The sequence below is a fragment of the Fulvia fulva genome, chromosome 4, assembly GCF_020509005.1.
Source record: "Fulvia fulva chromosome 4, complete sequence".
Lineage (NCBI taxonomy): Eukaryota > Fungi > Ascomycota > Dothideomycetes > Mycosphaerellales > Mycosphaerellaceae > Fulvia > Fulvia fulva.
Genome location: NC_063015.1, coordinates 4,625,664 through 4,651,172, shown reverse-complemented (window position 1 = coordinate 4,651,172; position 25,509 = coordinate 4,625,664). Strand labels below are relative to the sequence as shown.

At 54.2% G+C, this 25,509-nt stretch overlaps 11 protein-coding genes across 11 annotated transcripts; 6 read left to right on the top strand and 5 right to left on the bottom strand.

The window, feature by feature from the left end:
• Positions 1–235: 235 nt before the first annotated feature.
• On the top strand, positions 236–870 carry CLAFUR5_04988 (DNA-directed RNA polymerase II subunit RPB11; the record flags this gene model as incomplete). The annotated part of the gene is made up of 3 exons (XM_047904136.1): positions 236–252; positions 471–529; positions 581–870. The coding sequence occupies 3 exons, from the start codon at positions 236–238 to the stop codon at positions 868–870; spliced, it is 366 nt and encodes a 121-aa protein (XP_047760087.1).
• Positions 871–1,472: 602 nt separating this feature from the next.
• Positions 1,473–3,048, top strand: CLAFUR5_04987 (uncharacterized protein; the record flags this gene model as incomplete). Its single annotated transcript, XM_047904135.1, has 2 exons — positions 1,473–1,655; positions 1,705–3,048. 2 exons carry the CDS (start codon positions 1,473–1,475, stop codon positions 3,046–3,048), a joined length of 1,527 nt encoding a protein of 508 aa, XP_047760266.1.
• Positions 3,049–4,094: 1,046 nt separating this feature from the next.
• On the top strand, positions 4,095–4,481 carry CLAFUR5_04986 (uncharacterized protein; the record flags this gene model as incomplete). Its single annotated transcript, XM_047904134.1, has 1 exon — positions 4,095–4,481. The coding sequence occupies one exon, from the start codon at positions 4,095–4,097 to the stop codon at positions 4,479–4,481; it is 387 nt and encodes a 128-aa protein (XP_047760267.1).
• A 368-nt stretch (positions 4,482–4,849) lies between these two features.
• Positions 4,850–5,845, top strand: CLAFUR5_04985 (uncharacterized protein; the record flags this gene model as incomplete). The annotated part of the gene is made up of 1 exon (XM_047904133.1): positions 4,850–5,845. One exon carries the CDS (start codon positions 4,850–4,852, stop codon positions 5,843–5,845), a length of 996 nt encoding a protein of 331 aa, XP_047760268.1.
• A 1,086-nt stretch (positions 5,846–6,931) lies between these two features.
• Positions 6,932–7,554, bottom strand: CLAFUR5_04984 (uncharacterized protein; the record flags this gene model as incomplete). Its single annotated transcript, XM_047904132.1, has 2 exons — positions 6,932–7,043; positions 7,100–7,554. 2 exons carry the CDS (start codon positions 7,552–7,554, stop codon positions 6,932–6,934), a joined length of 567 nt encoding a protein of 188 aa, XP_047760269.1.
• A 1,035-nt stretch (positions 7,555–8,589) lies between these two features.
• CLAFUR5_04983 (uncharacterized protein) lies at positions 8,590–9,123 on the top strand (the record flags this gene model as incomplete). Its single annotated transcript, XM_047904131.1, has 1 exon — positions 8,590–9,123. One exon carries the CDS (start codon positions 8,590–8,592, stop codon positions 9,121–9,123), a length of 534 nt encoding a protein of 177 aa, XP_047760315.1.
• Positions 9,124–9,204: 81 nt separating this feature from the next.
• CLAFUR5_04982 (Ketohexokinase) lies at positions 9,205–10,086 on the bottom strand (the record flags this gene model as incomplete). Its single annotated transcript, XM_047904130.1, has 1 exon — positions 9,205–10,086. One exon carries the CDS (start codon positions 10,084–10,086, stop codon positions 9,205–9,207), a length of 882 nt encoding a protein of 293 aa, XP_047760316.1.
• Positions 10,087–10,684: 598 nt separating this feature from the next.
• Positions 10,685–11,500, bottom strand: CLAFUR5_04981 (uncharacterized protein; the record flags this gene model as incomplete). Its single annotated transcript, XM_047904129.1, has 2 exons — positions 10,685–11,041; positions 11,093–11,500. 2 exons carry the CDS (start codon positions 11,498–11,500, stop codon positions 10,685–10,687), a joined length of 765 nt encoding a protein of 254 aa, XP_047760094.1.
• A 1,436-nt stretch (positions 11,501–12,936) lies between these two features.
• CLAFUR5_04980 (Glutamine--fructose-6-phosphate aminotransferase [isomerizing]) lies at positions 12,937–15,360 on the bottom strand (the record flags this gene model as incomplete). The annotated part of the gene is made up of 4 exons (XM_047904128.1): positions 12,937–14,370; positions 14,497–15,083; positions 15,236–15,306; positions 15,356–15,360. 4 exons carry the CDS (start codon positions 15,358–15,360, stop codon positions 12,937–12,939), a joined length of 2,097 nt encoding a protein of 698 aa, XP_047760095.1.
• Positions 15,361–17,308: 1,948 nt separating this feature from the next.
• CLAFUR5_04979 (putative bifunctional E2/E3 enzyme) lies at positions 17,309–22,393 on the top strand (the record flags this gene model as incomplete). Its single annotated transcript, XM_047904127.1, has 5 exons — positions 17,309–19,398; positions 19,460–19,532; positions 19,686–19,867; positions 19,924–21,494; positions 21,606–22,393. 5 exons carry the CDS (start codon positions 17,309–17,311, stop codon positions 22,391–22,393), a joined length of 4,704 nt encoding a protein of 1,567 aa, XP_047760976.1.
• Positions 22,394–22,751: 358 nt separating this feature from the next.
• On the bottom strand, positions 22,752–23,724 carry CLAFUR5_04978 (Disulfide-bond oxidoreductase; the record flags this gene model as incomplete). Its single annotated transcript, XM_047904126.1, has 4 exons — positions 22,752–23,080; positions 23,152–23,343; positions 23,394–23,535; positions 23,641–23,724. The coding sequence occupies 4 exons, from the start codon at positions 23,722–23,724 to the stop codon at positions 22,752–22,754; spliced, it is 747 nt and encodes a 248-aa protein (XP_047760901.1).
• Positions 23,725–25,509: the final 1,785 nt, after the last annotated feature.

Sequence of the window (25,509 nt, the reverse complement as noted above, 5' to 3'; positions counted from 1 at the left end):
CACATCTCCGCGAATTCGTGTCGATCACGTGCGACGCGACGCGACAAGGTTCTTGCTGATCGCGGCCCGAGCGTGCATTAGCGAGATCTCTTTGTGGCTCAACCTCGATCGACCTCGAGGAAGGCACGAACAGCTTCACACCTGATAGAATCGCAGCATTTGTTGCATTCACGCCTTCACTTCCTCTTTACCCCACCACACGATCGCGGCGCGGGTGTCGCGACACACACAAAAGATGAACGCTCCAGACAGGTACGTCCACCATCCACCAAACACCGTCGCGCATTGTCAGGCAAGACCACCACCATGGCGGGAGATGCGATGCCTGCCCTCGATGGCAGCCTTCGTCCATACCCTGTTCATAGCGGCAACAAATTGCACATCAAGAACCACTACTCTGCCAACACCGATCCACGCTTGAATGGCAATGTCGGAACCAAAATCGACACCGGTGCTGACGAGGACCCAAGGTACGAGTCCTTCATACTCGCTGATGGCGAGAAGAAAGTCGAGGTCGAGCCAGAGACTCGTGAGTATACAGTTGTAACATGAGATGAAGTGCCATGCTGATATCCACCAGGTGTCCCAAATGCTGCGATGTTCACCTTCAACAAGGAGGACCACACCCTCGGCAACCTCCTCCGCGCAAAGCTCGTCAAGTCTGACCACGTCCTCTTCGCCGGTTACCAAGTTCCCCACCCGCTCTTCGCGACCTTCAAGCTGCGCGTGCAGACAGACGGCGTCATCCAACCAAAGGAGGCGGTCGTCACTGCCTGCAAGGAGCTGGTGACGGAGCTTCAGCAATTCGACCAAGAGTTCACCAAGGAGTTCGAGCTGAAGAAGATCGCCGGCGCTGGAGCTGATCTGTAAGAGATCAAGCATGAGTACAATGATGGATCAGAGATCATGATGATATGCATAGCGACGGCGTTCAGAAGAGCACATGGATATGGCTCGAGTGGAAAGATGGCGTAAACAGGTGGCATGTAGCAGGTGCTGCAATGATGATACCCCTCCTGCATAGTACGTTCCAACAACATCATGAATGAAGGCTCACGCAAGTGAGCAGACAAAACTCACACTCTCGATCATCATGCTTACTGACTGACCAGCATGACGTCTCGCCCTTCCAGGACTTCACCCACAGCTTTGCAAAAGTGCAAAAGTTTCACACTGTATGCTATATCACCCGCGCTTTCCGCCCTCACGACTCGAACACACGACCTTCCGAACAGCAAAAAAAAGCCTTCTCACGAAGACGCACACGCAACCTCAGAAGTATTGAAATCCCCCAAGGAGCCATATTATGGGGGCCCGGGATCATTACATTCTTAGATTGACGGTTCCCAATCTGTTCACGCCGGTTGAGTTTCCCGCTGAGGTGCGGTGGTAAGCGTGCTTCTTGACATAATATATAGGTACAAGTGAGAGTGGCTGAGGCGGAGCCGAGAGGACTTGGTGGCGGGTAGGGGATGATTGGAAGTGAGGCGCGGCCGTTGGGGCTCGCGCGTTTCGTGGTATGGGTATCACAACGCATATCATCTTTCACTCTCGCAACATCGTCAGCAAAGAGACCATATCATGTAAGACAGCATCAGCACCCACCCACTCACCGAGTGATGCTCGTTGTGGCCACCACCATGTCTGCCTACCAAGTGAGTGCTGCAGATCAGACGAAGTGAAGCTTCAACTGATTTGCCGCAGCTGTACAGCAATACATTGTCCGTCGAAGGCCTGGAGGACTCCATCGAACCTCAACCCGTGATCGACCTCCTCAGATACAGAGGCTTTCCTCAGACTGCACGCCAACGTGAGCTGGCCAAAGAAGCCACCAGGTTCGCCGCCAACGCCATCTACCTCTTCTGCCACCACGTCACGCCCGTGCTAGAAGCTCGACGCAAAGCTCTCCTTGCCACCAGCACCAGGCGCAAGAAGTATCACAAGAGCGCTGACCTCATCTGGAGGGCGCTTCCGCACGATCAGAGCTTCTTCTGGGAGCATCATGCGCAGCTGGTGCGGCAAGCTCTGAAGGACGGTACGCTTTCGGCCGAGCAGTGTCTTCAGAACGCGGGCTTTCGCGACGAGTGGCTGGCGTATCGACGTTTTGCGGAGATGGCGGTGGCGGATTACCTTGAGCTGCCGATGCCTGAGTACGTGCAGGAGGCGCCACCAGACGATCTGCATCTGGGCGAGCAGTCAGCGGCATCTGCACCGCCACCGCACAAGTCTGATGCTGAAGCTCTGGCTCTTGCAGTGTCCAGGATGCAGGCAATGGATGATGCTCTGGAGCGGAAAGGGCCCTACGTCTTGGACAACACCAAGGACCATATACTCCCAGCCTATGTGCCGACCGACATGCTCTCTGACAAGACGATGGACCGAAAGCTCTACGGCCCACGTCCAAACCTGCGGCCAATGCTCAAAGGGGTAGAGACCCACGTCGCCGACTCAGGCGAGTACGCATCTCCCCCAAGAGTCTCTCCAAGCATCCTAGACAATCTGGGAATGCAGCTGGGTCACTATCGGACTTCGTCACGGAATACCGACACCCTCCTCGACACCCTCTCTGAAACCTTCGGTCCCGTCACCTCCCGCATGATCTTCGGCAACTTCGTCCAGCTCTATCCATACACCGTCGTTCACAATGCGGCCACCAGCAAACACGCCACCGCACTCCTCCGTCAACTCGCAGATCTGCTCGATCCCACTGGCAAAGAGTTCTTCTACTACTACGTTTACCCACATCTCTGGAAGTACATCAAGCCAACGGAAGTCGATGAGACGATTGCAGCTGTGGCTCATGGTTTGTGGCAGTTCTTGAAAGGAGAGGACAAAGAAGGATGGAGACGTGCCAGCAGGGATGCGAAGAAATTACTGGGAGATGGAGACATCAATGGATTGACGAGGCTGGCACTGGAGAGCAAGGATCCCGACACTTTGAAGTTGCATGAGATGATGAGAAAGGCTTTGAGGGAGGACAAGATGAGGAGGGTGGAGCTGAGGGAGATGAAGCGCGAGCGGGAAGGCCTCTCGGAAACAGAGTTGTGACAGTGATGACTCGGCAACTTCTCTCAGGACTCAGGCCACTCGTATTGTACGAGCAGATTCAGTGCATTGAGGCCGCTCGTTATCCCAGCGCAAAGGGTACGATAGACCAGACATTCTGGCCAACGACTAGACAAAGGAGCTGAAAGGTACAGTGAAGAATGCATTGTGGAACAGCTTTATCGAAGCTGCTCGCACAATGGAACAATGGCTCACGCTCTACATATTAGCAACCCAGCCTGTCACCACTTTTCGGCACTGACAGTGGTCTCTGGGTTGTTTTGCAGAGCCTTCCTTCGCACCCAATCATCTTGCTCACTACATCGCAGAGCGAGTAGCCCAGCACGACTATTCTCCTTGTCAGATGTTGGAAAGCCCAAAGCCAACATGCTAAGCCTGCTCACCCACCGTCATCATTTCGGACACACGGCGCCATCGCCTCCTCCAGCAGCCTACGAGCCGCTCCCGATCGATGTTGTCACGATACTACTCAACGAATGGGACAACAGAGACTTTGGCCGCTCCAGCGACGCCGTGACGGATTGGCTTAATGCTCGATGGGCAAAGACGGGAGTGCAAGTAAGCAGAGAGACGATCTGCTTTACGCTTCGACTTCATGGGAGAGATGCCGTTATGGGACTTGGCGACCATCTTGATGGAGCGTTCACGAGGTAGGGTATCTTCCCACCAGCCCAACTCTTGGTTGAGATTGGGATTACATTGATTGAGCACTTGCGTACGAGTAGCATTGAACATCGCTGGTCGATTTCATGCTCATTGTACACGAGGTTTGGGACAGTAAAGACTTCAGGGGATGGCTTTGTAGGTTGCCTTTCTGCGAACGCTGTGTTGGCTCTTTGTGTTCGCGGCCGGATAATTCTAATCATGGTGTAATTCAACGTTCTTTGTCTCATCTATGCATCTTCTCTTCCGACCTGACGCTCCACGTTCCTTCTCCTCCACCTCATTGTCCAAGACAACAACTCACACCGCACCACACATCACAACACACCAAACCACAACTACATTCACCTACACACCACACCACCATGCTCCTCACACACTTCCTAACCCCCCTCTTCCTCCTCATAACTAGCACCCTCGCCGCATCCGACTATCAAGACTCCCTCGCCTGCGCCAAGAAGAACCCATCCACCAACGCCGCCATTTCCAAATTCTGCAACAAGAAGGGTCCCAACGGCGGGCTGATCAACGACATCACTGTCCCTGGCTCTCGCTCCTCAAGGGGAGTCTCAGTCGACGGGATTCGAATCCGCTTGACGGGAGATTGTACCCCGAAGCAATGGGTCCCATTGCAGTATTGTCAGACGCAGCTGCACGAGATGTGTGCATTGAGCCCACACAAGAAGGGGTTCTACACGAGGAGGTATGGAAGGGGCGGTTGTCAGATTTGGAGTATTGAGAGTGCGAACTAGATAATGAGAATGGGGATGGGACGGGATAAGTAGGAGGCAGAAGTTCGTACTGTTCTGTACATGTATATCTGTCGTTGTTCAAGCTGGAAGTTTGAATCCACCTTGTCTCGTCGTCAAGAAGCCATTAGGGTCGTACGTGTGGTGAAGATGTCGCGTGGGATCTTCCGGATGTCGAGTCACGTGCACGCTGTGCACCGACCCCACCTGGGGACCGTTTAGCCGGGAGCTGTCTGTCCTTCCCGTTCTTTTCCACGAGCATTCGTCCTTGTCCACGAGCACCATCATCCACCTACACCGTGGTCGGCAGCTCTCATCGAACCCGATAGCGAGACGGGCCATACATCAAGCTACTGCTCCTCGCCCTCGATATGCCTCGCGGCAGGGACGACTGCTGGCTCGAGGTCGAACGCGCGCTCGACGAAGAGTCTGGCAAGCGACATCCACGCGTCACCTGCAAACATTGCGCCACAGAATGGACGTCCAACGAGAAAGCCAGGGTCATTGAGCACTTGCAACGATGCAACGAGTTGCCAGAACAATTATGGCGGACTTATCAGCCACATCGACTAGATCCGACGCTGCCCTCGGCTGCCGAGCTTCAACAGCAGCAGCGTGCTCGGACCAGAGGCATTGGATCCATGTCATCGACAGAGCAGGACATCGCAACGGCTGCTTGTGCTCACTGGATCAATAATGCTGGTCTCAACCCGAACATTACAGAACACCCTGCCTTCAGAGCCTTTGTCCGCACTCTTCGGCCGGCCTTCAAAGTTCCATCACGGCATCAGCTCACTCACGCTCTGGTCGATGCCCCTTTAATGCTCATCGCCTTCCTCGCAGACCCACTCGAACAGCATCGTCGACCGTCGATCCTGGACAGTAACGAAGAAACTCAGTCACGATCACTGCAAGCCTTCTTGATGAAGTACTGCGATGGCAACGCGCACAAGGCATCGAATCTCCTCGGCATGTTATCACTACTTCGAGTCAAGTCTGGACCTTTCGACAACAACATGGTCTGGCTTGCGGCTCAGCAGATGACTCCGATCTTATGGTGGCAGAACTTCTGGGTGGAGACCCAACCCGATCTTGCTGAGCTATGCATGATCGCGCTTGCCATCGCTCCAGCCGGCGAGTCGTTGGAGAGGAACTGGTCGCCACACAGCTTCGTACATGTGCTGAAAAGGAATCAGCTGAGCCCAGAAGTCGTCAACCGTCTCGTTTGCACTTTCTGGAGCCTGAGGATCAAGCATGGATGGGTCGACGAAACTGTGGCAGCTGGTGGTGCTGCCGAGCCGACAGATGTTGATGCCGAGTTCGAGCCGGACACCACCATGAACGGCTTCTCTGGCATGCTAGGCTAGGAGCAGACTTCACGACAAGACTCAGTGCAGAAGTCAAGGAATGAAGGTGTGGCTCTATTGCTCGAAGCAGCGAATCGTCTCGAGTTGGGCCCAAGGGGGAAATAAGGAAGGTCGCGGACGACTATGTCACTTTGGCCATGTTCAGCTTGTCACTAACAGGGTCGGTCGCACTATAGGTCAGTGAGGGTTGGATGTCTGCCCTCTTGATGTCAAGCCAGTGTTATGGTAAGCTGATAGCGATGAGCAGCATTGTAGAGTCGAAGCCACAGGAAGCTTACAGCTAAACGAAGGCGGCGATGAGCCCAACGAGGCATGCGCGGCGCATGTATGATAGAAGCGACAGTTGCACAAATTGATGGATACGCGTCGTTGAACAGGAATTGATAGCTGAGTGAGAGTCCGTTCTGACCAGAACCTCGAAGTCACAAGCGCAGGCACTCATCCGAAGCGATGTGGTCGATACCATTAATCAAAATTACCCTCCAGAAGATCATATGGGAAAGCTGGGCAGGCCACCAGTAGCGAAGGTGAAGGTGGATGGCCTGGAGACAAGAAGAGGAACAGTAGAAGAAGTAACGATGAGCAGCTTTCCAAACGTGAAGCCAACGAATATAGCGGCGGCAACATACTTTGTCACCAGGTCTTTGGTGCTTCAGACTGGAGTAACTGGAACGGACCAGAGCTCAAGCTCTTTGTTCGGGACATTGCACAATCCGACCAAGAAGTACATTTGTTAGGAGAAGAGGAGAAGAGCTTCCTGGATGAGTGAACACGCCCTTGGCAACCTGGGACAAGGTCGGCCCGCTCGACGTCCGGACCAAGTTGCCATGGCACTCCACTTTTCACTAGTCGTCCAGGATGTCAACGTCACCTCGTTGGAGCAGCTTGAACAAATCCAAGACTGACTAACATAGCTCTTCGCCACGCCTACTCATCAGCCGTAGCTACAAGCCATGACAGCAAAAGAGAACAGTTGGACAAAGCGCTTCTGTGTTCTATCTCTTCTCCAGCTCCTACAAGGTCAATACGCCATCCGCAGCGTTCCAAGCGCCAGATGGAGCCTCGACAGCGGCCCAATAGAATATGTTAGCGTCGTGGACTCGTTTCTAATGGTCCGCCATCTAGCATTACAGTGGAGTTGCTCTTCTGCCCCAAGACTTTAAAAGTGCTTGGTCCAGCAAGCAGAAAGCAATCGAAGCTACCCAACAAGTCAGCTCATTTCGTCCACACGATCTCTGGCTCCATTGCACATACACAGCCTTCTCCTCCCCATTCCCCAGATCAACACTTTCGACCTCTCTTGTCTTCTCATCATGCTCCACCTCATACTCCACACTGACACACACTGCTGCCTCTTCCTCCTTCGCATTAGTAAACAGTTCTTCCACCGTCGCTTTCGCAAAGACCGCTTCCAAGTCCTCGAACGACCACACCTCTTCGGTGGGGATAACAGGATCAACTTGACGCTTCGAGTGAGGATTGCCCAAGATCTTGTTGGCGAATTTCTTGACTGTGCCGGAGGTGGTACCTTTCACAACGCCGGTGAGACCTGCGTTCAGTGCTGTACCGCCAGCGACGCCAAATATGCCAGCTGCGACGGCTGGAGCGACGCGTTTGTCAATTTCGGCGTCTTGGTGCATAGGTTGAAGAGGAGCAGCAGATGAGGAGCAGCTCAGGATGAGAGCGAGGAGGGCGGTTGTGAGCTTCATTTTGCGAGCTTGGTTTGAACGAGTGTGGTTGTTGATATCGAATTGGTCTGTCGCTGTCAAAGGAGTGATTTCAGGCTTCAATAGCGGTACTCATATACAATCCGGCTCCTGCTCTGCTCTACAGTCATCGGATTCGGGACCATGATGCGCGCTTGCCGATCGGGGTCTCAGCCAAGAGCCCTTGGCCTCACATTCACGTGCTGGCTGCGGCTGTTTGCACTGTCAAGATTTCAAAAGCACATGATCGCTGCTTCCCATCAGCCTTAGGCCATGGCACGCTGTTGGAGCTAGAATACGGTGCCGTTCCGACTGATTCTGACTTCTCCACATCCGAGATCGTCCATGATCCTTGCCATATCGATGTGGGTCCTTGAGGTGTTGGGATAGGTCGCGCACGTGCTGGATGCAAGGCACCGTGCAGGTCTGATCGTCGTGTAAGCTTAGCCTTCTTATGCCTTGGCCGTCTGTCGCGAGCAGTCATCTTGGCCCTTCAGCGTTCGGTACTCTTCTAGCGCGGTGAGTTTGGCCTTCTTTGCCGGCCCAGCATGGCTCAGAGAACTTTCCGGATATGCAGCACTGAATACGTACAGCTCAATTTCCTCTTGTGCTTTCTGGGACAGTCGTCAGCCCGCCTCTGTAGTTGAATGGTCAACAGCTCGCCCCCTCAGCCTCGTCTGCCATGGACTAGTCTTCTAACACGATTCATAGATGCAATGCCTTCACTGAGAAGCCCACCCCTTTCAACAGGCGTCGTCAGGCTGCTTCGCACTTCTCATCATTTCGCATGTCAGTGACACGCACACCTGACTTCATACGCACAGCTCTGCCGATGTACCATTCCATCCTTAGGCTTGTCTGCATGACCTGGTGTGCTCCCCGGCGACGTTGTCGATTAGGCAACAGTGAGATACGCCTCGCCGATGCGGAAATGCCCCTTGCCGGCTTTTAAGCATAGGACTAGTGTTCCGAGATCACATAACGCCTTCAGGGCTGCAGCTTAGGTGCAGCTAATCAATTCGTAGTGGGCGTAGTTGTATGACTTGCTTCTTCAACGTGATCGTGCGCCATCTTGCCAGCTGGATCGTCGTAATCAGTAGCATCAGTTGGGAGGTCATGCTGACTGCGTTTCTATCGGAAGCCGCAGAGTTCGGCACACGTCAGGCCGGCGGGAATGATGATTTCATGGAAGCTATCATGAATAAGCAAGGAGATTTGGACCCAGAAAAACCTTCCAGGATGATGACTCGAGGGTCGGACAAAACACTCCAGACCAAGAAGAGGCTGCGGCGGCGGCGGATCCTGAAGCATCACCTAGCCATCGACGATATCTGGAAGACCCTTAGCTTCTCGTTTGATGAAGAGGAAGAAGATGAGCTCTTGGAGCGTATTACTTGCTTCTTCGGGAGGGGAGGCGATGAGCAGCATGCTCTGATCGGTCAGAGTTTAGGCAACCCTTTTTTGAATCTTGATCCGGAAGATAGTGAGTCTGATGACAACGAGACTGTCGATCCTAATGAGGTAGAGAGCGGCGAATCGTCCGTGGCTTCGGACGACGACGAGGAAGACTAGGTCAAACCACTTGTCGTGCCGCAAGCAAAGACAGCTTGAACAGCGTCTGCATCGACCAGGCACGGACGCCACATGCCCCTTCTACGCTAGGTCTGCGAAACCGACCTGCAACACCTTGCGTCCAGCGAGCTTGTTCGCAAAAGCCAAAGCACCGGGAACATCCGCCTCATCAGAAGTGATAAGCTTGTGCAACATTCCGGCAACAAATGTGTCGCCTGCTCCAACCGTGTCGACCACTTGCTTCTGCGAATCCACAAACGCTGGTTCATGGTGATAGAAGCCATCATCAGGTCGGATGACGGCCGCTCCCTCGCCTCCCCACGTACAGCTCAAAAGCTTCGCCTTCTTCATAATTCCTGCCTGAGCATTCAGAAAGGACCTCAGATCATCAGACCCGCTTGCCTGCGCCCAGCTTTTCGAGAAGAACACGACATCAGCTTCAGCCGCCATGGCTTCCAATCCCTCCCGAGCCGGCTTTTCTGCTTCGACGCTGACGACCGCATCTGGGTACGCCATTCTGAGCCAGCGTATGCAGGCTACAGACGTTTCTGGTATGCGGCCTTCGAAATGATACCATGTTCGCTGTCCTGCTGGCGCAGACGTAATCCGGGTCTGGAATTCCTGAAGCGTCATTTCGTCAAGGTTATTGTAGTTGACGATAGTCCGAGATCCGCTCTCAATGCTTTTGATGATGAAGCTGCTTGCTGCTTCAGAGCTGGCTTCTCTATATAGAGCCAAAGAAAGGTCGACACTTGGACCAAAAGATTTCTTGACAGATTCTGTTGCTTGCGAGGTGGGGCTCGGCAGAGGGCAGATGAGCGTGAGGTCGACTGATCGGCCACTGGAGCTAGACAGTTGCTGCAGGACCTCAAGACTGTTGGCGACGTTGCCACCTCTTCGCTTCTCCAAAGAGCTCGCGCGAAGCTTGTCGTCCTCTGCGGGGTATTTGGGGACACTGGTCATGTTGATCAGTCTTCAGCGCTTCGTTACAGCCGCTTTCGTTGGGACGATACCTCAGTATTGTGTCGATATAGCACGCCCCAACCATTACCAGCCTCGTAGCCGGTGGAGAGAGGTCCATCTTCGCTGCTGAATCTTCGACGGCAGAATAGATATTGCAGAGGTAGTCTCAAGAACGTGACAGGTGAGAAAGCCTTTGACTCTGCTGACTGAGCAACAAGTGAGCAGGCTAGTGTGAGCAGTCGTCAGGCTGTCATAGCTCCGCCGTGTACGAAGTGCATGGAGCTCATGGGCTGCGCAAGCTCGGTCTTGCCACAAGTGTTGGCCAAGCAGGATGTCGAAGCCTTCTGATTCGCTGCCTCAGCTCTCGACTTTTCGTGTCGATGCGAACTGCATGCAAGCGAGCTGGCCGGTGAAGAAATACCTGCAACCCTCTGCATACATGCCTCGAGACCGATCGCTCAGCTTTGATCGCTATAACAGCAGGACTGCTTCGAGACCTTGGAGCCCGACGATAGCAGCCACGGCGGTACACCGCCAGCGCACCTGGAGCTTTTAATTTGGAGGAGACCCACTCGCTTTGTGAGCAAGTGAACGGATCTCAGACGAGACGTATCGTCTCCAATTCCGTGCCTCTCTCCTCAATGGCCTCGACAGACATCCTAGGATCGTAGTTTATGACCTCGCCAGTCTTCCTATTCTCAAAGTGGTCAACATGTATCGGATCATCAGCCGTAATCTCGACTTCCTTTCGACTCCAACCTCTGGGCAAAGGGCCGAGTCGCGGATCGTCCAAATGCTCTGCACCAGCCGGATCGATGAAACGTGCGCTCCACCGCCCATCAACCTGCTTGTAATGCACACTCCAGCCCTTTGGCAGAGGTCCAAGCAGGGCCTCACCATCCATGATGCCATGGACAAATACCCAGTCGAGGAGGCGGACGCGGCCATCGCTGTTCTTTACTCTTCGGATCACTCAAGGAGTGAAGAAGCCCAGGAGCACACATACCCGATCTCCAGCTTGCATGTCCACTGGCCCGAATCCGAAGTGTCCGGTGTTCGTGGTAAAGAACTTGGTTCGGGTTATCGTGCCTTTCAATTTGGCATCTTTGATCAATCCTTTCAGAGACTTCGCGTCAGCAGGGTTGTTGCTAGCATCTAGCAGAGGTTTGGACAATTCTCTGAGCTGATCGAGAGTAGGGCGATTGATGCGCTCGGGGTGACGCTCTTGTGACAAGTCTCCTGTCAAACTTCTCAACCAGGCGTCACATAGCGGTTCTCCCGTCACATATGCCCCTTGTGCCACATTGCTGGGTCCGATCCGTTTGAGTGTGGCGGCGATGCTCTCATCGTCTTTGCCAGCTTTGTCACTCACTGAGACGACAGTCATAAGAGTGCATCCAGTAGCGTCCAACATGTTCGGCGGATGGTGCTGTACATGTGCACAAGACATGCCTGATGCTAGATAGTAATAGCCTGGAGTCGACACGCCATTCGGAAACTGTGTCCAGTCCGTGACCCATGAGGGTCTATCCTGGCCGTCCAAGGACGAGATGAGGGTCAAAAGATCGAGACGACCGGAGAGCTGCAGTTATTTGACACCGATATCCGTGAAGATCTTCTGTAGAGGAAGCGCATAATCGGGCCGGATCTGTTCCAGTAACTTTGTCCCAGGAAGGATGAAACACCGTACACCTTGTCGTGGGCATCGGTACAAGCATGTCGTCGAGACAATGCCACAACCGCTCTCAGGAACTAGCCTAACTTTCCATATGCGATGATCCTCTTCATGTACACCGACTCTTTCACTGACGCAGGGACACCAGGTCTTCCGTCAAGAGCGACTATAGCACGACGAAGACAATACCACGATATCGAGTCCACTCCACAATACAGCTCGGCGTTTTCGTTCGCCAGCGCGATCTCTTGTAAGACCCAAAGCCGTTCGAACCACCTCCTCGAGAAGAGATCCTCAATGGCGGTCCACACCAAAGGGTCATACGGCAGAGCTATCGAGCGATCCCACCATTCAAGCTCTTGGGCCTCTGGAGAACGATAGATCCATCCGTCTTCTGAACTTTCCACTTGCTGTCCCAGATGCTGTAGGGTCCTCAGCCTCCACAACGGCGCCCAATGGGTTCGTCAATTCCTTCGAGGTCGACCTGAAAAGAACATCGTGCTGGTGGCGCACGGAGACTTCCTGCGTTTCCTCACGAGAGGCGCCACAGAGTTCTCGCATTATCCGTGGAAGAATGCCGAGTGTAAGGTGTTCGTATTCGATCCTGAATGGGTGGATGGTGAGGAGTGCTATCTGCGAGAGGAGAAGGCGATCGTGGCCACTGGTGGTTATGCGCCCACGAGCACGGAGGCGGATCTCTGGCCGGCTGCGGTATGAGACTTTCGATAGCGGTTCAAGGGGGATTCGATGACTTGTACGTGGTAGCAACTGCGGCGGTTGAGATACATTGGCATTCTCGAACCAGATGAGAGGCAGCATAGAATAGATTGGTCAACGAGGACGTCGCGTGTTTCGGCGACCATGAGAGGTGGAGCATGTCTTGATAATGAGTCGCCCGAACGTTTCTGCCACGAGGTTCTTAGCAACACCTGCAAGCACAGTCAGTAGCATCAGTACCACAATCGGGAAGGGGATAGATGGACGAAATGCATTTCATCTGGAGTACAATACTCTGTCTACGCACCAAGACGTCGCCATTCATGATCATTTCCACTCTGTCCAGTCCGTTCCCAAGTCTAATGCTACAACACACTCAGAAATCCAGCTGAGTGACCCTCTGTCAATATCTCTCTATCATCACAATTGTTTTTCGCGTCAAAGCAAGTATCTATCGTCTACTCGACAGTCACAGACTTAGCCAAGTTACGTGGGAAATCCACGTTCAGGCCTTCTGCGACAGCCAACCAGTAGGCCATAAGCTGGAGTGGGATGACGTTCAGCAGGCCCTGCAGAACGTCAACTGTGTGTGGAACCTCGATCTTATCGGTCTTGTCGCCGGGGAACTCCTTGTCACCAGTGTTGCAGATGACGATTGGTCGACCCTTGCGAGCAATGACTTGCTGGTATGCGTTGAGGGACTTGGCGAAGATGTCGTCGCGAGTGAGGATCATGACGATCGGGAGGTTCTCGTCGACGAGCGCGAGGACACCGTGCTTCAGTTCACCAGACATGACAGCCTCGCAGTGAAGGTATGAGATCTCCTTGATCTTGAGAGCACCCTCGAGCGCGGTAGCGTGCTGGGCACCACGGCCGAGCAAGAGCAAAGACTTCTGGTCCTTGAACTTGAGGCAAAGCTCCTTGATCTCCTGGTCCATCTTGAGGATCTGCTTGAACTGCTCCGAGATCTTGCCAAGACCTTCCATGATCTCCATTCGTCGCTGTGTCTTGCTTGCGCGGTCCTCTGAGAGGGAAAGTGCGAACATGATCATGCAGACGAATTGCGAAGTGTAGGCCTTGGTGGATGCCACACCGATCTCTGGTCCGGCGTTGATGTGGACACCGCAGTGGGTCATGAGCGAGATGCTGGAGCCGACAACGTTGACAATACCAACAGTCAGGGCGCCACGCTCCAAGCAGTAGCGGAGGGCCATGAGCGAGTCTGCGGTCTCACCAGATTGCGAGACGAACACGACAGTGTCGTCACGGAAGACTGGTGCCTTGCGGTCGAGGAAGTCGGATGCAAGCTCGACCGAGATCGGGATATCGGTCAACTCCTCGAAAGCTCCACGGACAGCCATGCAGGAGTGGAACGATGTACCGCAGGCGATGAAGATCAGACGTCTGCAGCGGCGGATTGTGCTGATGTATTGTCTGAGACCACCCAACGTGACCGTCTTCTCTTCCACGTTCAAACGACCACGCATGGCGTTGACAACTGACTCTGGCTGCTCGAAGATCTCCTTTTGCATGAAGTGGTCAAACTTGCCCTTCATGATCTCCTGGAGCTCGATCTCGATGGTCTGGATGGCGCGGACGTTGCTAGTGCCATCGGTCTTGGACAGACGGTGAATGTTGAGCTGGCCCTCGTGGATGTGGGCGATATCGTCGTCCTCCAGGTAAAGCACCTTCTTGGTGTGCTCGATGATAGCGGCTGGGTCGGAGGAGAGGAAGAATTCGGTTGGCTGTGGGACACCATCGTCGGAGAGGAAGGCACGCGATTGCGAGCGGTGGAGGAGGGACTTGTCTGGCGGTGCGAGGAGGTTGCCGCCAAGAAGGCCATTGCTCTTCTTGAGAGCAACGTTCTGGGATGCCTGCTCAGCTGGGAGGACCTACGTCAAGTTAGCAGATGAATTGCAAAGTCGCGCCCGACATTCCCGAAATGTTGCTTCTGAGCTGCTGATGAAGGATTGCCGCTCTTCGGAAGCACAGGACGGAGTATGTTGCAATGTACTCACATCACCACCCTCGCCGAACTCAACGTCGACGAAGTCAACCTTCATCTTCTTCTGTGTGCGCACACCAACGACTAGCGGGGAACCCTTGCGGGCAGCCACAACCTCGCCTGGGAAGCGGACGCTCTTCATGAGCAGACCGAATGCACCCTGCAACTCCTTGATCACAGCCTTCATCAGAGTGGTGAATTCGATGTTTGGGTGCTGGTCGAAGATGTACTTGGCGAGCTTGGCGATCGCCTCTGTGTCCGTCTCTGTCTCGAACTTGAAGCCCTTGGTCTCAAGCAGTGCTCGCAGCTCTTTGTAGTTCGTGATGATACCATTGTGAACGACAGCGAACTCCCACTTGGGGTCTGATCGGTGCGGGTGGCAGTTGGTTCTGCTTGGGGGACCGTGGGTGGCCCATCGAGTGTGTGCGATACCGGCGTGGTTGTCGAAGACCTTGGTAAGGTCTGGCTGCTCGGTAGCGATGAGCTCCTTCAGCTTGGCGACCTTGCCGACCTCCTTGAAGGCGAAGACCTCGTTCTTCTTGTCGCCATCGATGGCGAGACCTGCGGAGTCGTATCCTCTGTATTCGAGGCGCGATAGACCTGTGACGCGTTAGTATGCTGGTGGATGGGGGGATCGCAATGTGCTAAGGCGTCTCGAGCTGCAACGCTGCTTTTGCACTACTGTTGCGAACCGAAGTAGCATTGACAGCTGCGGAGCGTTGCGGCGGTGAAGGGCCATCATGCTTGCTTACCGTTAACGAGAGTGTCGAGGATGTACTTGCGGTCCTTCTCGACCAGGTAGTTGATGTATCCGAAAATTCCACTGCTATGGTCAGTATTGCAGATCATGTATGCATCTCGTCGCAGCCTACCACATGATTGCAGCTGCTCTGAGCAAACGATAGGAAGGGTGTGCGTGGGGTCTCGTGAAGCTGGTACAGTCGCTGGTTCTGGCTGCTAAGAGGTACTGGGTGTCGTGAACAGTCAAGTCGTAAGAGCGAGTGTGATGGAGATGTGCACGGAAGTAGTGCAGATCAGGGGAGAATTGTTGAGCAGTGATGTTTTGGAGGTGGAGGTGTGTGTGTGTGTGTGTGAGATGAAGATGACGCTGCTGTGCGGTGCGCGGGCGAAGAGTTTATGAAGCAGCTCCAGCTGGGCAGGGCATGTCACGTTTCAGGTCTGAGGTGGCAGCTCGACGACCAATAGACTTTCTACACACCTCTCCGCCCAGCCCCTATCGGCCTCACCACTGTCTGCTGTATCGTGCTGTTGCTACTGCTATATTTGCCGGCGTCCACGTGTGCGCTTGTGTGCAGCTTTGTCTAGCGCTGCTATCTTTGTGGCATTCGATAACTTTTCGTTGTTGTCCGCACACGTGGACCCTCTTCCAGCTTCGCCGCAGCACCAGGACACTGCAAGATCAAGATCCGTCCGCTGGCCAACCCGCCATTCCAATGCACGAGCCCAGTACCTGCATGACGACCAATCAACACCACCTTCCAACGACAGGAATAGCTTTGGTATGATGCACTCTGTGGCGGTCGCAAAACGCCGAACCACGTCGTTTGTGCTTTCATCGTGTTCTCGTGCACATCATTCTCGTGTTGACCTCGTGCTTGTGATCGCTTGTTGTCATCACGGCACACTCTTCCGGCAAAGGGCGTGACATTACGTCGGCTAGGGTTACACAGTGGCGGGCTGTCTGTCTTGCACCTCTTTCTTCCAAACGATGGCTCGTTGCGCCCTGTCAGCAGCCTCACTCGAGCGAACCATGGGCTGGAAACGTCCTACGGGAGACAAGACAATGAGGTACTGCTGCGAGTAGGAAGCGAGTGATCAGCCGTCTGCAATATCCATAATGGTAGCCCTCCTTCCCGAGTTTCACACACCTCGGAACACGGCTGCCTTGTGGCTGTGCAACCATGATGGCGTGAGCTTCAAGACAATGCCCAAGCTCCAGCTTGCTGGGTATGATCCAGCCCAGATCAGGTACACAGCGTGCACAGGTAGTACACATGCAAGGATGCCGCCGAAGTCACGGTCACGGCTATGCGTTTGATAGTTGCTGACGGCCCGGAACATGGCAAGAGACGCAGGCACTTGTACCGGCAGCATGGACCGACACGAGTGGGCCTCCAGCTGTAGAAGGCAGACTTCATGCAGCTCTCCCGTTTGTATGTACATCTGTCGTCCTTCCTCTGAGCTGAACGAGACTGAATCATGGCCAAGCCTTAGAGTGGACATGTCCACACCGGTCAAGCGTATAGCATGCTGGACCTCAAGGCTTGAGTTCAGCTTCAAGATGCTGGACACTCAATGCCACGCATGTTCGCAGGCAGTTGTGCGATGGATCATCGAACGAGAGCCTGCAAGCACATATCCGACGACATGCAGCTTGCCGAGCGCGTAGCTGTGCGCAGAAGACATCAGGAAATGAGCGGCAGACGCTGAACACGGCAAACTCCTCCGTGTAGACGTGTGTCTAGCAGGGTTGCAATGTTCATGAAAAGACAAAGGAAGAAGTAAAAGGGAGAGTCGTTTGAAGTGAACGTCGTGCACGTGAAAGAGCACACACGCAGGGTGTCGCGCTTCAGGCAACAAGGCTCAAGCTCGAGCTGCCTCAAACACGCGAACCGCATGCACTCATTCCCTTTCGACTGACACACACACACTTGCACATTGCACACCGCAGACTCAGACATACACCCGCAACCAGGTAGAACCACCTCCATTGTCGGCAAGAGCGGCAAACCACCACAAAAGCGCCTAGCTGTCGGCGCCATCAGCACTCTTACACGCGACAGATCACATAGCCTGCACTCAAGATGCTGCGCTACACAGTCACCATCGTCTCGCCTGGGACACTTGAGCAGCCTCGGCCAGTATTGGCGGTCCCATTCGAGCCCTCCGCTCTCGTCTCAGCCTTTCTCGAGGAGCTCTTCCGCCGCATCACCAGACAGGGACTGGAGCTTGCGCCTGACAACCATCATGTCACCCTCCACCTAGACAGCGATACCGGCGCCATCATTGACTCGGAAGATCTGCTGGAAGATGTCATCACAGATCCCAAGTCCGAGAAGCTCTTCGCAGTCTTCCAGTCCAAGCAGGACGCCACCGTCGAGGAGGGAGCAGTAGCGCCATCTGCCACCACCGATCCAGCACCGCCACCCACCGTCGGTGAAGACCAACTTGCTATCCGGGTCGTGACACCTGAACTGGCAAAGAACGACCTCTCCGCGCTTTCAGTCATTCACATCTCCAAGACTGCCACGCTCGACAAGCTGCATGAACTGGTGGCAGATCACCTAAAGTTTCCGCACAACTTCGAAAAGACAGACCTCGACAATGAGTGCAATTGCACACTTGCCAAGCGACTCGCAGACGGTCCCTCGCCACCATCACAAGTCATTGTCATTCATGGCAAGTCGCAGGTCGCCCAGCTCGACATAAGCGGCGCAGCCACTCAGGCGAGTCTTGCTGGTCTGCTACGCACTACGTTCGGTGAGGGCATACTCACTGACAAGAAAGTCTCCAACTACGGAGAAGTACGAGCTCTATCCGAGGGCCTGGTGCAGTACAAGAAGACTCCGATAGTCGCGCTGTGTGACAAGGCCAGACATGTTCCTGCGCATGCAAGAGTGACATTCAACAACAACACCTCCGTCTCTCGTAGAGTTCTGGATCTTCACACTTCTGAGCTGCCAATTGGCCGTGCTGTATCAGCTTCCACGATCGCAGAATCTGGCCTTGAAGCGCTGGCTCTCGATGGCGGAGTAACCATCTATGCGGTCAAGCGCGCTCGGTCTCATTCAACATTATCTGCAATCACTGGGAAGAGCACCATATTCCGCGCTAGCGCCTGCTGGGAGCCACCTATCAAGCAATCTGACCGTGGCATGGCCATATTCCTGTCATGCCTGCGAGTCTTCACTTCGATAGTCCAGGACATGGGTGACGACGAGAGAAAGAAAGACGCTGTGCTGCATTGCTTTGACCTGCTCACTCGTTTCCCACCCGCTCTACGAACACTATACATTCTGGCTCAAGGCAAGACTCCAAGTGCTGTGGAATGTGCTGCGCTGTCGGGATCTTTGTTCGAGGTGCTTGATGGTTTCATGCCGACGGAACTCGTGGGCCATGGCCACAGCAGGGTATTTGAGGGCAGCCGACTCCTGTTTGGCTTCATACTTGAGAAAGCTCGAAGCCTGAAGCTGGCAGAGGATACCGTCGACATCCATACTATGCCATATCTGTCGGCATTCGAGGCTATCGACCTGCGTGACCACCGGACCAACGAGGCAGTCGTTCACGCGGTTCGGACCCAGACTGGCCTCATTGAAAAGGATCTCTACGATGCCTTCGATAGCCGTGGTGTGCTTGCGAGTTCGCATATGCAGACTTACATGAGCAGAATCGAGAGTGCACCACGCGAAGTTCGCGTTGCACTGATGGCAGGCGGTAGCACCTCGACAGAGGCTATCGTGTTCTCCACTTTCAAGTTGGCTGGCAATTATCAGTATGCGGATCAGGGCGTGGCAAGCTCAGCCTTCGAGCTAACGGAACTGCACGAGCTGGATCACCTGGCCGAGCTCTGCGGCCGTAACAAGCTCAGCGTCTATATGCCATCCTCGCTAACATCGGCTGTTGCGCCATGCTTGACCTTTGACCGCAACGCGCACGTAGCTGTCTACACCGGTCAGCTGCCATGCTCGGAGCCTGGGCAGTCTTCCGAGATCTTCAGACCACAGCATGGATCGGAGACCATCAACGAACCTGTCCTCGAGCAGATACTGGCTCCTTTGTTGCAGGTCTACCACAATGATGGGTCAGCCGTGCTTGACGTGCTTGGAGGTTCTCTCGCTGTAAAGCGCCTTCAGCAGCCTGACGAGATCTTGATGTTTTGCGTGGACACAAGGTAGGTCCCGGAGATTCGAGAAATGTGTTCAATCTGGCGTAGATACTGACAACGAGCACAGTTCTAGCATGCGGCTCAAGACAGACTTCGACGAAGTCAATGACGATCTGCCTTTTGCAGATGAGATTGATCAGGTATGTGATTGGAGAGCACCAAACATCGAGCAGTAGCTCAGATGGTGGCGACATATCGGAGCCTAGGCATTGCACGACGCGCTTCGCTCTAGTGTTCCCACTCCATCTGACGCACTGCCACGTGCTCATGCCGCATGTCTGACACCTGACTAGATTACGGCGGAGTCCCTCGTAAAGCCCGAACACTACGCCAAAGCAACATTCGACGAAATGAAAGAGCAATTGTCAAATCACGAGTCCTTCTCGGACATGGTGGCCATAGTTTCTGCGCTCGCCGTCGCTCAGTCGCTACCCGGGTACTGGAACTCCTCCGGGTCTCTCTTTCTGGCAAGATCGTGAAAAGCCACACCGATCTTGAGGCACGACAGAATCACCACTTCGGCCGGCTTAGCCTCGCCGCGCAGAAGTCGGCTATAGACAAATTGGCGATGTTCTTCGCAGGTTCGCGGACTCACGAAGATGGTCTGGTAGATTTCCTGCTGTTCCGCGCATCGACCGATCCAGAGATCTCTCGGAAGTGGAAGTGGTCAATTGGGGAGGCGGTCCCATCCGGATCGTCGCCGCATCAGCTAACTTCTCTGCCAACAGCACTGACCGAGGTGCCAGACGAGTTGATGTGTCCCATCTCTCACGGCCTCCTCACTGAAGCAGTGAAGGCGAGCGATGGTCATACGTACTCTCGGTCCGCAATCGAGCGATGGTTCGCGGTCGGGCGCAAATCAAGCCCCATGCACGGCCTCGAACTGGCAGATACGCATCTCACCGCGAACGAAGCTGTCTCCGACAAGGCGCAAGACTGGATCGATGCCACGGACATACTGCCTGTGCCCGTCGCTCCGGACGCGATAAAGTTCACACTCGGGTCTCTGAAGCTCACCTTCGTCAGTCGAGATGGCTCTTTCTCACGCACCATTCCGAAATCGTGGTCCATCAACGAGCTGTACCAGGTTGCTTTCCGTGGGTTGAAAGCCCGTGTTCAGATATTCCAGCTAGTCCGTGCCAACGGAGACAGGCTGCTGCCGTCGTTGACGACGGCCGATTCGAGAGGCGTCAAGAGTGGAGACCGAATCACAATCCGCATAGCAGACGAGGCTGATCTTGGTGTGTCGGGCTCCGGCAGTGCCATGGCTACAGCATCCGCTGAGATGGTGCTCATCAAGGTCTACGACAACTCTACGCAGATGCGCTTCTCTTACTGGATCGGCAAAGACACGACTTGCACACTGGAGTCGATCATGTGGCGCTACTGGCGCTACCAATTTGCCAACAACAGCTCGCCAACAGTGAAGGAGAGACAAGTATGGACAGACATGGAATCAAGCGGAGACGGCCTGCTCTCGGGTACTCCGCGCGACGCAAGCTGCTCTCTAGCTGACCTCTTGACACCAGAGCACTGTTTCGGTCGCCTGACAGCAGAGCCAGTCTATTGTCAAGACGACACATCAAATTTACTCTTTACGCGGCCCGAGTCACAGCAACCACTGGTCTTGAAGGTCAAGATTAATGAAGTGTGGGCGAAGACTCAAAAGAAAGAGTCTGTCAAGCTCACCCGACTGGATGTGCTCAAGCAAATGTTCGAGGCTCTGATCAATCGACTGATCGCCTACAACTTCAACTCCCACTGCGGATTGATATCATTCGCAGAGACAGCCACTGTTGCTCAGCCAATCAGCCACGTGCTTGAGAACTTCCGCAAAGCAGTGTCACGGCTCCATGCATCAGGTGACACGGCCTTGTGGGACGCTCTGGCACTTGGCCGCGACCAGATCCAGCAATATGCCAGCCGATACCCAAACGCCAAGAAGCGCATTATCGTCCTCTCTGACGGAGAAGATACCAAGTCCACGTCCAACCAGGCGCACGATGTCGCTTTCGCGATGATGCAGAACGACATTGCTGTCGACTCCATCTCTCTTGGTGGCGACGACAACCTCGACCTGCGGACGCTTTCGTCTCAATTAGGTACGTACTGAAGTCGGCAGGCGTTTAGACGCATGTCTTCCCCTACTCGGCATCGCCCACCGAGGTGCTGTACTGGATTTTGAGTATAGCTAACACCCTTTTGTTTCATAGGCTGCTACAGATTCCACCCAATGTCACTGGAGAGCGCAATGATGATCTGCGAACTCGAGCCTGTACTCGCGCTGGCCCAGCGTCCCCCGATCGTCCTGCCTCCAAGCATTCCACGCACCAAGGTCCAATACACCTCCAGATTTGCGAACGCTCGCTACCAGGTCACCATCACTCCAGCAACCGCCAACGACTACCCTGCAGGCAAAGTGCACCCCAACCTCAGCGACTCGTTCGTACAACTCACTACGATGCACGCTCGTCGCTCGACGTCTTCCTCGCAGCCGAGCGGGAGCCGTACCAACCTCCGCACAAACCGGATCATGTCTGAGATCAATCGCATACTCACAGTGAGCGCCGATAGAGGCTACGATGTGTACGTCAGCGAGTCCGACATGTCTTTCTGGAAAATCTTTCTGTCAGGACCAGAAGGCACACCATACTCCGAAGGCACATTCCTGCTCTATCTCTCCATGGGCGAGAGCTTTCCGACTCATCCATGTGAGGTGCGCTTCGTGACCAAGATCAAGCATCCGAACATCAATGCTCATGGTCGGGTCTGCCATGCGCTGTTGTCTCGAGACTGGACCTCTGACGTTTCCCTCACCACTGTGCTCGACACTGTCTACGGTCTCATGCTCCAGGCAGAGATCAGTGATTCGATCAGTACTACTGCCACGCTTGGGTACCACCATGATCAGCTGGAGTACAATGAGGAGGTTCAGGAGTTCTGCCGTCGTCACGCTAGCAAGACTGCGGCTCAGTGGCGCCGGGAGCTGATCGGGGAGTAAGATACAGGATGGGCCAAGCAAGAGGATGCATGTGCTGGACGACGGCACCATCGCAGCTGTTGGTAGACAGCGACAGCTCGTTCGCCGTATGCTCGACCAGCCACAGAGCCAGCGGAAAAGCAACCAGCGCGGCTGTGACACAACACCCGAATGACAGGCGAAGCGAAGTGCACAGCTTTCATAGCTACAGTGTCTCCTCGTAGCTTAGAAGAACGCTATCGAAAGCCTTCTGTTACGTTTCACCCTTCCAGTCCCGATCCACGATGCGAACTGCACTCCACAGCTCAAAGCTTCGCTCTGTATATCACGTTGGCCTGTATTCTCTCACCAAGACTCATCTCTCGATCTACACCTGGACCTACTTCTTAACATACCCCTCCCCAATTCCCCTCTGCACCGCAGGCCTCTCCGCAATACGATCAATCCACCTCAACAAATGCGGGAAATCCTGCACCTGTTCCTTCGTGAAGCCACTCCTCTCCCAGTTCTTCACCCATGGCCACGTCTTGATATCAGCAACGCTATACTTTCCCTTTCCATTCCCAGCTAAGTACTCCTTGACCTCACCGGTATACTTTCCGCTCAAGTGAATCTCCAACACGCCAAAGACTCGCAAGGTCTCATTCTTAAACCGATTGATGGCGTATTCGATCTTTTCGGGGGCGACGCGGGTGAAGTGGTTCACCTCTGGAAGATGTCACATCAGCCAAATTCACTCACTCGAGGCGGGAATCTCATCGAAGTGTTTTGAGACTTACGTCCTTGATAAGGAGCCCCAGAGCCATGCCAGAAGAAGGTCCACTGTAAGGCTTGGTTACGCTCCAAGTCATCGCTGAAGCCGAACTTGTCTTGCTTGTCGGCGAATTTGAGGAGGTAGAAGAGTTCGGCGGAGGTCTCGTGGACGGTGAAGGGAGGGGATTGGGTGTTGTCGACGAGGACGGGGATGCGGCCTGAAGTTCACACTCGTTGGTAGTTGATCGTGGATTGTGTGACGGAGTACACATGTATCTACCATTCGGGTCAAGCTTCAGGAACCAGTCCTTCTTCTGCTCGTTCGTGCTGATGTCGATCAGGGTGGTGGTCCATTCGGTGCCATAGGCATCTTTCAGTTCCTCCAAAAAGACTTGGACCGCCTGTCCGTTCTAGAGGTGGGTGCGTTAGCCTTGGTACATTGTTGTTCGAAGGGCAGAAGCCATGAGTATCCAAGATATCACTCAGAAACTCCCTCTATGGGTGATCCTGCTTACAGGCGTGTTCTGCGTAATCAAATGCAGTGCCTTAGCATTCTTGACATCATCGGGAGTGCCCTGGAGGTAGAAGTTGTTCGACATGATTGCTTTCTGTGTGTTTAGGTGATGATAGAAATGGAGGTAGTCAGCTTGATGTATATGTTTACCTTGATGACGAATTTCTAAGCAGATGTGTCGCGAGGAGCCGAGCACGACATGAGCTACGCGTGGTTGATGATTGATGAGGCAATGCTGCAATATGCCCCTCATTTGAAGCTCTCCGCAGTCGGCTTCTTGGAGCTGCCTGGTATGCTTCTACTACGCGTTGTGGGAGCACGCGTTAAGAACGTGGAATGGTTCACACAGGATATTCTGGTCGTGGAGTGTAGTGGAGCAGCATAGTCCTGTAAACGAAGATATGCCATGTCCTTGCCTGAGCTTCGCAAGAGATTGCCATTTGCCATTTGTAAGCGTCCTGACCATCTGTGTCAGAGGCAATTCGGAAGCAGACTGAGATCAGAAACGTGGACTGTCGATGCAAGTGCTGTCCCATTAGAAATCCACCGCCAAATAGTTCCGTTTAGTGTACGAGGTCAAGCGCAATGCAAGATTGGCTTTAATCCTTGCCTCACCCCAGTCTCTGATCCACCGCGCGCCTTGAATGCAAGCTGGTACAGTATGAGGCTGCCAAAGACCTGTAGAACTGCAAAGGAGTGGTGCTCAGTCGAGGTGCTTGCCGGGATTTGAGCAGATAACAAGCTAGAGGATGTCGACAGCAGCGGGCCGACGAAGAAGACTCGAGCCCATCCTCGACGGAGTGCTGACTCGTGTTGATGTCGCAATCATTAAGAACAATGTACGGGCGCGTGGAAGCGAAGGCATCCGGCGCTACGCCAACAAGAACAGGCTGCAGGGCACTCAATATTGTAAGCTTGAATGAAAGCTTCAAGGGAGTCTTGATGCCAGTGCCACGCCACTTGTGTTGCAGTTGCCTGCTCGGCGCGCGACCGCTGCGTTGTGTCGCATGATGGCACGTTGCGTATGATGGTCCAAAGGTCGGGCATGGTTTCTACCGGGAGTAGAGAGGCATCAGAGGCATGAGAGAGAGGGTGGATCACACTTGCAGTACAGTATGTACCAGGTTTCAGAGCCGGCTAGCTCTGTCTTACAAGACCTAACCCCTCATGCCCCTGTCCCCGGTAGAATGTAAAGCTTGTCGATTCTCTTGTGCTGTTCTATTTCTCGTGTCATCGATTGACGACACTCTACGGCCGACGTCCACCAACAGCGGAGCGAGTCTCCGCCTGGCTAAGAGTACTCGCGGGCGGGAACAGAGCACATCCTTCTATAGCATTCGAAGAGACTTGTTAGGGTAAAGGGTAAAGCCGGATGTGAAAGGTGAAGGGCGACTGCAGCAGAGCAGAAGAGCTGCGTAAGACTGACTTGGCACTCTTGGCCTGGTTCATGACGAGATTGGTGAGTAACTCCAGCGTGTCACGCCTATCTCGACCATTGCAATCGATGCGCCATCCGCTACATGCCATGTGTGGGCATACATGTAGTGGAGCTGGGCGGCCGCACCCTGTTGCCGCGCGAAGGACATGGACGACGAGCAGCACATGTACATCCAATGTACACGCTGCAACGGGCATGATGCTCCACGTCATTGCATCAAGTGCATGTGTCTCTGCACAGCCCCAATCGAGCTGCGACGGCCGGCCCTCTTACACCCTCCACTTCGTCCTGACTGCACGTCGCAGCTGAAGAGCATTCACTCGGGCTCCAGCGGCCGCTCCACCAAGCGCGAGCACACTACTAACGATGCTTTGGATAGCGCGTTGTCCCCTCGGCCCAGACCTGCTACGAGCGCACTCTCGCCTCCCAGCC